Source organism: Nannobrachium achirus (genome assembly GCF_963921795.1).
Source record: "Nannobrachium achirus genome assembly, chromosome: 17".
NCBI lineage: Eukaryota > Metazoa > Chordata > Actinopteri > Myctophiformes > Myctophidae > Nannobrachium > Nannobrachium achirus.
Window position 1 is genome coordinate 62,654,413 of NC_137824.1, and position 15,431 is coordinate 62,669,843.

At 42.1% G+C, this 15,431-nt stretch overlaps 1 protein-coding gene across 1 annotated transcript in view; it reads left to right on the forward strand.

Annotated features, from left to right (window-relative positions):
* Positions 1 to 15,431, forward strand: part of LOC308302597 (neuronal acetylcholine receptor subunit alpha-9-II) — a gene marked incomplete at its 3' end in the record, with an annotated part of 19,707 nt that extends 4,276 nt beyond the window's left edge. The window contains exons 4-10 of the mRNA XM_080746853.1: positions 1 to 93; positions 1,470 to 1,625; positions 5,009 to 5,110; positions 9,955 to 10,048; positions 11,080 to 11,282; positions 13,618 to 13,970; positions 15,362 to 15,431. The exon at positions 1 to 93 is cut by the window's left edge and continues 88 nt beyond it. Of these exons, the coding sequence (XP_080602979.1) occupies positions 1 to 93; positions 1,470 to 1,625; positions 5,009 to 5,110; positions 9,955 to 10,048; positions 11,080 to 11,282; positions 13,618 to 13,970; positions 15,362 to 15,431 (1,071 nt within the window). The remainder of the gene's footprint in view (positions 94 to 1,469; positions 1,626 to 5,008; positions 5,111 to 9,954; positions 10,049 to 11,079; positions 11,283 to 13,617; positions 13,971 to 15,361) is intronic.

Consider the following 15,431-nt stretch of genomic DNA (forward strand, 5'->3'; position numbering starts at 1 on the left):
AAGTCCTCCTGCAGCGTCGACGTCTCCTACTTCCCCTTCGACAGCCAGGAGTGCAACCTGACCTTTGGCTCCTGGACATACAATGGAAACCAGGTTAGCTTAGCATTGTGTTAGCATTACAACCATAGAGTTATAATGGAAACCAGGTCCTGTTAGCTTAGCATTATGTTAGCATTACAACCATAGAGTTACAATGGAAACCAGGTCCTGTTAGCTTAGCATTATGTTAGCATTACAACCATAGAGTTATAATGGAAACCAGGTACTGTTAGCTTAGCATTATATTAGCATTACAACCATAGAGTTATAATGGAAACCAGGTCCTGTTAGCTTAGCATTATGTTAGCATTACAACCATAGAGTTATAATGGAAACCAGGTCCTGTTAGCTTAGCATTATGTTAGCATTACAACCATAGAGTTATAATGGAAACCAGGTCCTGCTGTTAGCATAGCATGGTGATCTATTCCGATGATCATTCTGTCTAATGTTCCATGTTATTGGGGAGGATGTTTTAAAATTCACCATCAAAACAAAACTGCCACAATCTGTCAATCTGGTGTCCTGACATCCACAGTCTGTTTAAACCATCATGATTTTGAATATCTAGAATCCATTACACATGGATGTAAGTCTTGTAAGGCATAGTACAGTATTGTAGTGTCTGATCCATCAATTAGATTTGCATAGAAAATAAGTCATTTTTTTGTGTGAACTACTTTTAATAAATATGGAGATTCTGCTCTAGCCTGATTTCAGACTCTGCGCTGGAGCTTGAGTCTGACATTGTCCCATTAGGGTTAGGGTTAGGGTTAGGGTTGAGTCTGACATTGTCCCATTAGGGTTAGGGTTGAGTCTGACATTGTCCCATTGTGTTGAGATTTCAAAGGGGAGAGGATTTAAAATTTGAAATTTCCAATCACAAGACATCTGGTGGGAGGGGTTGTGTTTGACTTGTGGGTACACAAAACATTCTCCCCTCCCCCTCCCCTCTATGACAGGCATTGTCTTTGATGTTTCATTGATTAGAGAGAATCACTCACAAGCTTGTATGGCTCAATCACTGACTGCAGTTCAGAACCCTTTTGAAGTTCAAAGGGAGTAATTAAGAACTCTGGTGAGCCACCCCTCCCTCCACTATTTCTGTTGATTTTCAAAAGTTAGATCCACCCCTCCTCCGTCTTGCATTGATTTCATTGGTCGGTGCCGGTCGGTTTGCCAAGACACCGACATAAAGATGCGCGCCATATGCTAATTCCAGACCAAGAGAAGCCGTCCACTCAGAGAGTGGGCGGGTCTATTGGCTCCAGCTTACTTAGCTTAACCCTAACCCTAAGCCTAACCCTAAGCATACTGTTAGCATTAAAACCATAGTTATACAGTTATTATAGAGTTATAATGGCCCATACTGTTAGCATTAAACCCATAGTTATAATGTTATAGAGTTATAATGGCCCCTCCCCCAACAGGTGGACATCTCCATAGAGATGGACGAGGGAGACCTCTCCAGCTTTGTGGAAAACGTGGAGTGGGTTCTGGGAGGGATGCCAGCCACTAAGAACGTCATTATGTACGGATGCTGCTCCGACCCGTACCCTGACATCACCTACACTGTGCTGCTTCAGGTAGGATAGTACCCTGACATCACCTACACTGTGCTGCTTCAGGTAGGATAGTACCCTGACATCACCTACACTGTGCTGCTTCAGGTAGGATAGTACTCTGACATCACCTACACTGTGCTGCTTCAGGTAGGATAGTACTCTGACATCACCTACACTGTGCTGCTTCAGGTAGGATAGTACCCGGACATCACCTACACTGTGCTGCTTCAGGTAGGATAGTACCCTGACATCACCTACACTGCTGCTTCAGGTAGGATAGTACTCTGACATCACCTACACTCTGCTGCTTCAGGTAGGATAGTACCCTGACATCACCTACACTCTGCTGCTTCAGGTAGGATAGTACCCTGACATCACCTACACTGTGCTGCTTCAGGTAGGATAGTACTCTGACATCACCTACACTGTGCTGCTTCAGGTAGGATAGTACCCGGACATCACCTACACTGTGCTGCTTCAGGTAGGATAGTACCCTGACATCACCTACACTGCTGCTTCAGGTAGGATAGTACTCTGACATCACCTACACTGCTGCTTCAGGTAGGATAGTACTCTGACATCACCTACACTGTGCTGCTTCAGGTAGGATAGTACCCTGACATCACCTACACTGTGCTGCTTCAGGTAGGATAGTACCCTGACATCACCTACACTGCTGCTTCAGGTAGGATAGTACTCTGACATCACCTACACTGTGCTGCTTCAGGTAGGATAGTACCCTGACATCACCTACACTGTGCTGCTTCAGGTAGGATAGTACCCTGACATCACCTACACTCTGCTGCTTCAGGTAGGATAGTACCCTGACATCACCTACACTCTGCTGCTTCAGGTAGGATAGTACTCTGACATCACCTACACTGTGCTGCTTCAGGTAGGATAGTACCCTGACATCACCTACACTGTGCTGCTTCAGGTAGGATAGTACCCTGACATCACTTCCTGTCCTACTGCAGGCAGGATGCTACTCTGACATCACTTCCTGTCATGTATGGAATGTTCAGCGATCGCTATCGAGAAATAAAACTCTGATAACCGTATGTATAATTTGACTCAAATAAACAAAACAAACTTTATATTGCAGCATTGTGATATAAGACTGCTTTACGTTTTTTAATTATAACTGGGGTGTCATATTTTAATGCTTGTCACCGTGGTGCGCATCACGGTGATAGCTATTAATTAATTACATTTGATAGGCTACTGAATAGCCTATGAGATCAGTTACTAGGCAAATTCCTCCCTTCTTCCAGCTAGCCTGGTCGCTAACGCTAGCGTCCACACTGTTGCTGTAACGTCCACTGTTGTTGCTGCTGCTGCAGTGCTCCCCCCCCCCCCCCCCCCCCACACACACACACACACACACACACACACACACACACACACACCCCACACACAAACACACGCACGCGAGTGCATTAATCCAGGCGCCTCCACGGAGTTTAGCTGCTGCTAGCCTGCTAGCATTAGCCACGTCCCTCTCTCTACACAGTAGCTAGATCTGTGTGTGTGTGTGTGTGTGTGTATGTGTGTGTGTGTGTGTGTGTGTGTGTGTGTGTGTGTGTGTCTGTCTGTCTGTCTGTGTGCGCATGCGCGTGCGTGTGCGTGCGTGTGTGTCTGCTGTCTGCACGTCCTGTGACGACGACACGAAACACTGGAGTGATATTTTACTTGAGTAAAAGTATCACTACTACTGCAAAAGTTTTCAAATGCATCAAATATTTTGAAAATAGCAGATCTACAAGCTTGACACATTGTGAGCTTTTTTCTTTTCTTTTTTTTTAATTTGGAAAAAAAATATATAGCCTACTCAAGTCAAAGTACCTCAAAATTATACTTAATTAGAGTACTTGAGTAAATGTACTTAGTTACTTTTTTGAGTAAAAGTACTTTTTTAACACCCCTGAAAACGGAAGCAGATACTTCCATGAGTGGGCGTGGCTTCATGCTGTACATGGGCCACGCCCCTACAGCCCTTGGCAGAAAGGCCAGAAAAATATGTATTGGATTTCACACATTTTTGAAACATAATTTTTCAAAAATTAAGATTTTTTCATCATTCAAATTTTGTCTGTTGGTTAATAATACATTACTCTGTTGTATGACAAACTGGGATTACCCTTGTTATCATCTTTATTTGACTGAACACCCACTTTAAAGGACCTACACCATGAATTTTCACTTTTTCTATTTTAAAACCTTTTTTTGGGGTCCCACTGGCACCTTCTATCCTCACAAAGTCCTATTTCTGACCATTGTGTCTTTCTCTGGTTTTGGGAAGACAGAGATGAAAAGCTTTCCACGGGTTCTCAGAACAGTGCTGTTCTGAGAGTTGATCCGTGTGACGTCACATGGATTCCCGTTTTTTTTTTTTTTTTTTTCAAAAAAACTTTTTTTTTTCAAAAACCTTTTTTTTTTTCAAAAACCTTTTTTTTCAAAAAAACTTTTTTTTTTCAATTTTTTTTTTTTTTACTTTTTTTTTATACATAAATACAATGCAGGTGGGGTTGATTGTCTAATGTAGATTAACTTTCTGTAATGTCTGGTCTAGCAACGGTCGCCCTGTGTCATTTGACAGTAGGCCTATAACATACAACATAGGCCTACAGTAGGCTAATCAGAGCTGCAACATTATCCTATTTTTGTATTGGCCCAATATTAACATTATTTGTTGTCAACGTGGGGTCCGGGGAGGAGTGAAGAGGAGGGGAGGGGGGAGGGGTGGAAAAACCCCACTAGATGCGCCCCTGAGCAAACAGAGGCCGTTTTGGTATTGCAGCTGGAGAGCCTCATTATAGTAGAGCTAGAACAAACAAAAAGAATGGTCAGAGTGTTTGTTGAGGGTTAAAACCTGTCTGTCTAAGACTCAATTTTGAGCATATATTTATACAAAAAATATAGTTTTAAAAGCATGGTGTAGGCCCTTTAAGGCCTGTCTATACTTCCACCCAAATGTTCCGTGAGTTGTATTTCCCGACGTGCAAATTTCCGAACTCTCATTCAGTCTAATGCTTTTCAGAAGTCACGAGGAATATAATTTTATGGTCGAAAAGGACCTTTTGACCCAAATCTTCGGTTTCGGTCGATGTATGGAGAGCCCTTTACTCTGACATCACTTCCTGTCCTACTACATGTATGTAATGTATGGATGGTACTGTGACATCACTTCCTGTCCTACTGCATGTATGTAATGTATGGATGGTACTGTGACATCACTTCCTGTCCTACTGCATGTATGTAATGTATGGATGGTACTGTGACATCACTTCCTGTCCTACTGCATGTATGTAATGTATGGATGGTACTGTGACATCACTTCCTGTCCTATTGCATGTATGTAATGTATGGATGGTACTCTGACATCACTTCCTGTCCCTCTGCAGAGAAGATCCTCCTTCTACATCTTCAACCTCCTGCTGCCGTGTTTCCTCATCTCCTTCCTGGCTCCTCTGGGCTTCTACCTGCCAGCGGATAGCGGAGAGAAGGTACCCTAATATATACATACATATATACTTTATTAACCCTAGCCCTAATATATACATACATATATACTTTATTAACCCTAACCCTAATATATACATATATATATACATACTACTACCTTCCAGCGGATAGCGGAGAGAAGGTACCCCTAATATATACATATATGTAATATACATACTACTACCTGCCAGCGGATAGCGGAGAGAAGGTACCCTAATATATACATACATATATACTTTATTAACCCTAGCCCTAATATATATATACATATATACTTTATTAACCCTAACCCTAATATATACATACATATATACATACTACTACCTGCCAGCGGATAGCGGAGAGAAGGTAACCCTAATATATACATATATACATACTACTACCTGCCAGCTGATAGCGGAGAGAAGGTACCCCTAATATATACATATATGTATACATACTACTACCTGCCAGCGGATAGCGGAGAGAAGGTACCCTAATATATACATACATATATACTTTATTAACCCTAGCCCTAATATATACATACATATATACTTTATTAACCCTAACCCTAATATATACATACATATATACATACTACTACCTGCCAGCGGATAGCGGAGAGAAGGTAACCTAATATATACGTATACATACTACTACCTGCCAGCTGATAGCGGAGAGAAGGTACCCTAATATATACATATATATATACATACTACTACCTGCCAGCGGATAGCGGTGAGAAGGTACCCTAATATATACATACATATATACTTTATTAACCCTAGCCCTAATATATACATATATATATACATACTACTACCTTCCAGCGGATAGCGGAGAGAAGGTACCCTAATATATACATACATATATACTTTATTAACCCTAACCCTAATATATACATATATATATACATACTACTACCTTCCAGCGGATAGCGGAGAGAAGGTACCCTAATATATACATATATGTATACATACTACTGCCTGACCCTAACCCTAATATAAACCGGTACATATACTGTATGTATACTAGTGATGCGCGGGTCAGCTTTTTTTCATAACCCGCACGACCCACAGCCCGCACGAAACGTAACCCGCCTGCGCCCGCGCCGCAGAACAATATATAAATCAACGAATCCGCCCGCCCCGCAACCCGCATTTAAAAAAAAAGATGATATATCATCTCCACAATAGCTCATCTTTATATACATCTTTATAGTACCCAAAGTCGCTTTACAGAAAGGTCTACAGTAGCACAATATTGTCATGGGCTAAATAAACAAACGTGTTGTTCAAATTGGGGTTTAGCCTAAAAGACATTCATTCAAAGACATTCATTCTCTCTGGGGCATCGTCGGGGTAAGGAATGGCGTTTCAGGTTTTATGTCAATCATATTTATAGGTACAGTGCCTCGCACTTTAAACAGACAGCAAAAGACGGACAATATTAAATCCTGTTGGTTATTGATTAATCACCAGATTGGAGAGATGGGAGCGACTGGAGTCTCGAGGTGAGCGTGGTTGGTTCATTCAGTCAAAAAATCCGTCTCACTTGCGAAAGTTGTGTTTCAAATCGTATCTGTTGACTGTCTGGTTATATAACTTAACCGACACAAAGTATTTATAAACGGACTTGTGTGGATGACAGAGACATAGGCCTATAAGTGAAATCCTGATCAGCGACACACGCTGAATTGTTTGTGCATCTTCTCTGCTGTGCTCACGTTGTGTCAAATGTTGGCAAACTGTGGTTCGCGGCCCCAACAGGAGCGGAATTGGGACAGTCCTCGCACCAAGGCTCCTCTCTGGCGCATTTTAAAACTCGCTCGCTCGTCATGCTCGTATTCAAACGTAGTATTCTTATTCTTATAGGCCTTATAAAGTCCACGATGCCAGTCTCAGGTTGGCATCACCATTACACCATTTTGTGTAATGGCGGACCGCAGCTTTTATAACTGTGTAACATAAGCGAGCATCTGCCTCCATCCTAGCTTCTAAAGTGTAGTTTTGAGATAATGGACATTAAAGATGAGATCCCCCGTCCACCTCAATGTTATGGATGGGACTATTTTGTGCTCGTGGAGCCGTGATGATGCGAAATCAGCGACAGATTTCATCTCCGGACCTCCGGCCATTCTTCTCGGTAATGTATCCGCCGTTACAGTAATATATTACTTTTCACGAGTATACTCGGGATTGGCACTCCAGGTACTCGAGTACTTTTCACGAGTCTTCGCGGGATTGGCACTATATGAGTTAAGAATAAAGGGCAAATAAGAACAGGTGATTATTCTTATTTATGTTTTGCACATGAGAGTGGTGATAACCCGCCCGCCCGCCGCCCGCCAATGGAGTCTGAAAACCTTGACCCACCCACCCGCATGCGGGCGGGTTGGCGGGCGGGTGGGGGCACCGGGTCGATCCGCGCATCACTAATGTATACATACTGGCTCCTCTGGGCTTCTACCTGCCAGCTGATAGCGGAGAGAAGGTACCCTAATATATACATACATAATACTTTATTAACCCTAACCCTACACACACACACACCACACACACACACACACACACACACGCACACACACACACACACACACACACACACACACACACACACACACACACACACATATACTGGCTCCGCTGGGCGTTTACCTTCTGTGGTAGAAAATATTTATATAGTGTGTATATACTTGTTTTCCTTCCATTCAATCTCATTGAATGAACGGTCAACTAGCCTTCAAAGTGCACATGCTAATCCAACTCAACTGTCTTTCTAACAGCTGAGTTCTCTCCCCCCATCCATGCTCTCTCACTCTGTCAGCAAATCTGTGCCGTGTGTACCTATTTGTATGTTGTCCTTATCTTTAGTACACATCCTTATAAGAACATGTTTAGAATAGCATCTCTGTCAGAATGGACTATAAGAACTGTATGATAATGGAACAGAGAAAGTCTTCTGCCCGACAGGGCAAAGCTCTGGCCAGCAGGCCAGAGCTCTCTGATGCTGATAATGCTGTTTCTCTGATGCTGAATCTTCTTCAATAAATGGTTGACTTCACCCTGACTGGATATTAATATTTTTCTATCATAATTGGCGTCCCTGGGTGGATCAATATTTCATCTTTACCATAGATGGATACTTGGTCAAAAGAACTCTGGGGTGAAGGAATTTTTTTTGAAAAGGAGATTTTTGAAAGCAGACCTAAAGCAGGTCCACCACCATGAAGGACAAAGAGGAGACTACTACAGAAGCAACTTGCCAGCTATGCAAACTCAACAAGAACTGACTTTCAAGCAGATCTACAAGGTCGAGACCTCACAGATTAACAATAATCTTGTGATGACTGCAGCCTGTGGTGACAAGGAGGGCAGATTGCTATTCACCAACATGGAGAGCAAGTCGGGCACCAAGAAACAACACAGGTTGACAGTGGAGGTGACGAAATCGACACCACGTCGAACACCAACAGACTTTTGCCACAGTAGGAGGAGACCAAGCCAAGGAGACACACATGCGGTGTGAGAGCCACTGGACGCTGGACCCCACCAGACCAGTGGAGATCGCAGTCAGCAAAGACATTAACCGCCACATGCCATTAGCCAAATGAAGATGGGAGGAACGGAGAGACGCCATGAAGACTACAACAACTATGTGTTTGATATTAAGCTGAGTAATTTATATAGGAATAATATTAGCTAAAAGTTGATATCTAAAATATGAGTCAACAAGGCATTTGCCACTAATGTGAGAATATTTGGTTTTATGGTCTAAACTCTGGTATTCCAACAATTGCAGAGTTGTCGGGCAGCTCCGGACTAGGATAAAAATAGAATATTACCGTAACCAGACGAAAGATATTCTCTAGGACGGGAGAGCATGCGGGCTCTTGATTTTGTAAAACAGAGTTTCAAAGTACAAACAAATATAGATTCATATTTACTAAATTCTAACTTTCTCATATTCCAGTGCAAACAAGCAAGCCAGTTGGTAATGTTATATAAAACATAAGATACTAAGTACAAGTCTAGTTTGAACTGTGATTGACCATGCATGAAAAAGTCGTAAAGTGATTATTGCCAGACGATCTTAATCCACGTAAAAGTAATGCACAAGTATTAACTATTAACGAAGTCGGGAATAGTGAATTAATTAATTAATTATTTAAATTGCTATATCAACATGTAATTGTCTGAAAGGTCTATTGATTTGGCACTCTATAAATATCCTGTTGTATGTAAATGAATAGATTTATTCATTCACAAAAAAAAGGATGGAATGTGGTAGAAAATATTTATATAGTGTGTATATACTTGTTTTCCTTCCATTCAATCTCATTGAATGAACGGTCAACTAGCCTTCAAAGTGCACATGCTAATCCAACTCAACTGTCTTTCTAACAGCTGAGTTCTCTCCCCCCATCCATGCTCTCTCACTCTGTCAGCAAATCTGTGCCGTGTGTACCTATTTGTATGTTGTCCTTATCTTTAGTACACATCCTTATAAGAACATGTTTAGAATAGCATCTCTGTCAGAATGGACTATAAGAACTGTATGATAATGGAACAGAGAAAGTCTTCTGCCCGACAGGGCAAAGCTCTGGCCAGCAGGCCAGAGCTCTCTGATGCTGATAATGCTGTTTCTCTGATGCTGAATCTTCTTCAATAAATGGTTGACTTCACCCTGACTGGATATTAATATTTTTCTATCATACTTCCTGCTGATAGCAGAGAGAAGGTTTAGCCCTAACATATACTCTATATCACTCTACTCTATGTGTGTGTGTGTGTGTGTGTGTGTGTGTGTGTGTGTGTGTGTGTGTGTGTGTGTGTGTGTGTGTGTGTGTGTGTAATACCTCCAGGTGTCTCTAGGGGTCACTGTGCTGCTGGCTCTCACTGTCTTCCAGATGATGGTGGCGGAGAGCATGCCTCCTTCTGAGAGCGTCCCTCTGATAGGTCAGTACCATGACACCATCCCATCCTCTGATAGGTCAGTACCATGACACCATCCCATCCTCTGATAGGTCAGTACCATGACTACCATCCCATCCTCTGATAGGTCAGTACCATGACACCATCCCATCCTCTGATAGGTCAGTACCATGACTACCATCCTCTGATAGGTCAGTACCATGACACCATCCCATCCTCTGATAGGTCAGTACCATGACACCATCCCATCCTCTGATAGGTCAGTACCATGACTACTATCCCATCCTCCAGAGAGTGTGCCTCTGATAGGTCAGTGTGCCAGTTCCTTTGGTCTTCAGGAACAGGTTGGGAAGTCCCGGAATAGATGCGCTGTGATTGGCCACTAGTCACTTTGATTGGCAGTTTGGGTAAAAGCTGTCCCCACAACAACATTTACTGTTCTGTCCCGTTGATTGGCTCGCTTTAGAGCTCTGGGCGGGGCCTCGCGTGGCTCAAGTTCGCTTGAGACGACACGTCTCCGTCGCTGTCTAAAACTGTACCGTACCTGTACTATACTGTACTATACTGTACTATACTGTACCTGTCTAAAACTGTACCGTACCTGTACTATACTGTACTATACTGTACTATACTGTACTATACTGTACCTGTCTAAAACTGTACCTGGGTACTGTAACTGTACCTGTCTAAAACTGTACCGTACTGGGTACTGTAACTGTACCTGTCTAAAACTAGAAAAGGATGTGTTTTTTTACTCCAGTGTTTTCTGTACACTGGAGAACAAAACCTAAAGAGAAGAATGAATTTAAGACACCAATTAATAATCATTTACTCCTGATCCATGTTGGATGTTAAAACATTGTCTTATCATTGTTCCAAATACATGAATGTTTATTTACAGGTAAATACTACTTAATTAATGTGTTTAATTTAAAACCAATGTTTATTAGAGGTAAATTCTACATTGCTACCATGATCACAGCATCGACATCTCTCACCATCTTCATCATGAATATTCATTAGTTTAATTTAAATATAATGTTTATGTATTACAGGTAAATACTACATTGCTACCATGACGATGATCACAGCGTCGACGTCTCTCACCATCTTCATCATGAATATTCATTTCTGTGGAGCCGAGGCCAAGCCGGTCCCTCAGTGGGCCAAGGTTCTCATCATCGACTGGATGAGCAGGATGTTCATGGTTTATGAAGTGGGAGAGAACTGTACCTCTGCTCAACCTAACTACGACCAGGTTATTATTATTATAATACATAATAATATAATAATATATAATATAACATAATGATCATAGACTGGATGAGCAGGATGTTCATGGTTTATGAAGTGGGAGAGAACTGTACCTCTGCTCAACCTAACTACGACCAGGTTATTATTATTATAATATAATACATAATAATATAATAATATATAATATAACATAATGATCATAGACTGGATGAGCAGGATGTTCATGGTTTATGAAGTAGGAGAGAACTGTACCTCTGCTCAACCTAACTACGACCAGGTTATTATTATACATTATAATATAATATATATAATATAACATGATGATCATAGACTACGACCAGGTTATTATAATATAATAATATATAATATAACATGATGATCATAGACTGGATGAGCAGGATGTTCATGGTTTATGAAATGAGAGAGAACTGTACCTCTCAACCTAACTACGACCAGGTCATTATAATATAATACATTATAATAACTATCACTTTTTGTGGTCACATGTTCAGATACTGGATTCTGATTGGCTTAAAACAGTGGTAAATGAGTCAACAACCTTGAGTTGGCTCATGGACCCCGCCCACTGTTGTGTTGCAGTTGTAACATTTCCAAGATCAATGCGCCTCCCAAACAACCAGATTCGGAACACAAGTTACAACTTGTGTTTTCTTTCATTTATATGGTAGAAGTGGTAGAAAAGCAATTTGCCATTCGAGACTATAAAACATTCTGAGATTGTGTAATAGTTTCTACATGAGACTAACCTGGTGGTAACCATAGTAACCAGATTGTGTAATAGATTCTACATGAGACTAACCTGGTGGTAACCATAGTTACCAGATTGTGTAATAGTTTCTACATGAGACTAACCTGGTGGTAACCATAGTAACCAGATTGTGTAATAGTTACTACATGAGACTAACCTGGTGGTAACCATAGTTACCAGATTGTGTAATAGTTTCTACATGAGACTAACCTGGTGGTAACCATAGTAACCAGATTGTGTAATAGTTTCTACATGAGACTAACCTGGTGGTAACCATAGTAACCAGATTGTGTAATAGTTACTACATGAGACTAACCTGGTGGTAACCATAGTAACCAGATTGTGTAATAGTTACTACATGAGACTAACCTGGTGGTAACCATAGTTACCAGATTGTGTAATAGTTACTACATGAGACTAACCTGGTGGTAACCATAGTAACCAGATTGTGTAATAGTTACTACATGAGACTAACCTGGTGGTAACCATAGTTACCAGATTGTGTAATAGTTTCTACATGAGACTAACCTGGTGGTAACCATAGTAACCAGATTGTGTAATAGTTTCTACATGAGACTAACCTGGTGGTAACCATAGTTACCAGATTGTGTAATAGTTTCTACATGAGACTAACCTGGTGGTAACCATAGTAAACAGATTGTGTAATAGTTACTACATGAGACTAACCTGGTGGTAACCATAGTTACCAGATTGTGTAATAGTTTCTACATGAGACTAACCTGGTGGTAACCATAGTAACCAGATTGTGTAATAGTTTCTACATGAGACTAACCTGGTGGTAACCATAGTAACCAGATTGTGTAATAGTTTCTACATGAGACTAACCTGGTGGTAACCATAGTAACCAGATTGTGTAATAGTTACTACATGAGACTAACCTGGTGGTAACCATAGTTACCAGATTGTGTAATAGTTACTACATGAGACTAACCCTAATTCTGTTTGGTGGTAACCATGGTCATGTGGTGGAATTCAGATCAATCAATAATCATGAGAAACAGAGGAGACAAGACGATTATATTAGGTGGTGTGGTCAAGTTTATGTAAACATGATATCATGGACAGAAGTACAGTTTAACACCCTGGTCAGTGGTAAAGTAGTTCTACCAAGAAGAATGGTCAGACACTAGAGTTATACTGTGGCTTCAAGGCCTCTGGAACGAGCTGTACCATAACAAGATAGGCTTTACCAAAACAACAGTTACTGAGGCCTACTGAAGACCTCTCTACTCCTAACTATCAAGTTTTAGTATCATCATACAGACCTAGATATTAAAATAATCAATGAATACATGATCTACTCTACTCCTAACTATCAAGTTTTAGTATCATCATACAGACCTAGATATTAATATAATCAATGAATACATGATCTACTCTACTCCTAACTATCAGGTATTAGTATCATCATACAGACCTGGATATTAATATAATCAATGAATACATGATCTACTCTATAACGTCACACATAATCAATCATGATAAACTCTAATCTACGACAGTAACCATGGTAACCAGGTAAACACGTCCCTAACCCTCTTCCTTGCAGGAGGACTTCGGCTGCCCCTCCCCCCTCCTGGCCAGTAGGGGGCGCCCCCCTCCTCCTCGCCCGCAGACCCCCGGCCCCCGGCGGCACCCCGGGGTGAAGCCCCGCCCCCAGCAGCAGGCCCCGCCCCCCTGCTGCCCCGAGGACCTGAAGGAGCCCCTCCCCCCCAGCGTGACCTTTGGCCCCTGCGTGTTCTGCTGCCCCGGCGGGGGGGCCGTGGACCCCCACCCCGGCGGGGGGGCCGTGGACCCCCAGGTGCTGCGCAACGTGGAATACATCGCTAACTGTTACCGCGAGCAGAGAGCCAATCAGAGCAAGGGGGCGGAGTGGAAGAAGATCGCCAAGGTGATGGACAGGTTCTTCATGTGATGTGTGTGTATGTGCGTGCACTAACAGTAATATAATGTGTGTGTATAGATAGATAGATATCTTTATTATCCCAAGGGGGAAATTCAGTTGTCCAGTTGTAGCACAGCAGTATACAGTTATTTACAAAGTTACAGAGACGTAAGAAAAGAAATAGATAAGAGTTAAAAATCAGTGCGAAAAAAACTAAAAACAGCTCAGAGAAGAAGAAACTAGGAAGCGTGTCACCGCAAGACGCACATGAGCACTCTCCCTGGAAGGTCCTTAGAGGTCAAAGTCAATACAGCAATGGTTCCGTCAGTCTAAGGCCCCTTTTACATTAAAACGAGCTCCGTGGAAAACGGCTAAGAGCCGTTTAGTTTTAATTTTTTATGTGGTCTTTAGATGAAAACGCAATTTGTCCGTAAATGCGGTAATTTGCATGCCAGGTCGCTAGGTGGTAACAAAACCCATAGAGATTTCGCCTACAATACGATATTATAATTTTTTCATCGGATCGTATGAGCACACACACTACACCATCCTCAGTCTTGACGATTATTGGTTCGTGTGTCCTCCGAATCTGGTGCGAGACGTGATGAGACAAAAAAATAAAAAATAAATCACTCCTCCCTCAAAGCGCAGCGCTGAAGAGCAGCAGCTGTCAGCGACAAGCTTGATTTGCCTTTCACCGCGTCACTGCATAAACAATAGCGCGGTGCACCCCGCTGTGTTGGCCTTGAATCTCCCAAACTGTAAATAAAACAAAGCCATAAAAGATATGTTTCTGGATAAACAAACGTGTCTATAACCACTCAAACGCCATTTTCGTCTAAATGACCCCCCACAAACGGCTATAAATCATTACGTTTACAGTGAAGCCCGTTTTAATCTAAAGGGGGTCTAAGTTAGGAAGGAAGTCCTTTTCAGTCGTCCGTTATGTGTCTCGTTGTACAGCTTTAGGGCAGCCGGTACAAAAGATTTTCCTAGTCTCTCACATCTCCGTCCTGGGTAGGCAAAGCGGTCGTTTCCTCTCTTACTCCAGTAACTGGTGATCTCTAGATGGAGGGGGTGGGAGGAGTTCTCCAAGATGGAATCTAGCTTCCTCGCTGTTCGCACCCTGGTTACTTCCTCCACCCCCTGCAGAGAGGACCCAACGACAGAGCCTGCTTTCCTCACCAGTCTGTTCAGGTTAAACGTGTCACCTGCTCTGTTGTTGCCACCCCAGCATGTTATACCAAAAAAGAGGACACTTGCCATGACAGACTGGTAGAACATCTGTAGCATCCTATTGCACACACCAAACGTATGTACGTGCACTAACTGTAACAGTAATGTGTGTGTATGTACGTGCACTAACTGTAACATAATGTGTGTGTATGTGCGTGCAGGTGATGGACAGGTTCTTCATGTGGATCTTCTTCATCATGGTCTTCCTCATGAGCATCCTCATCATCGGCAGAGCTCCCTGA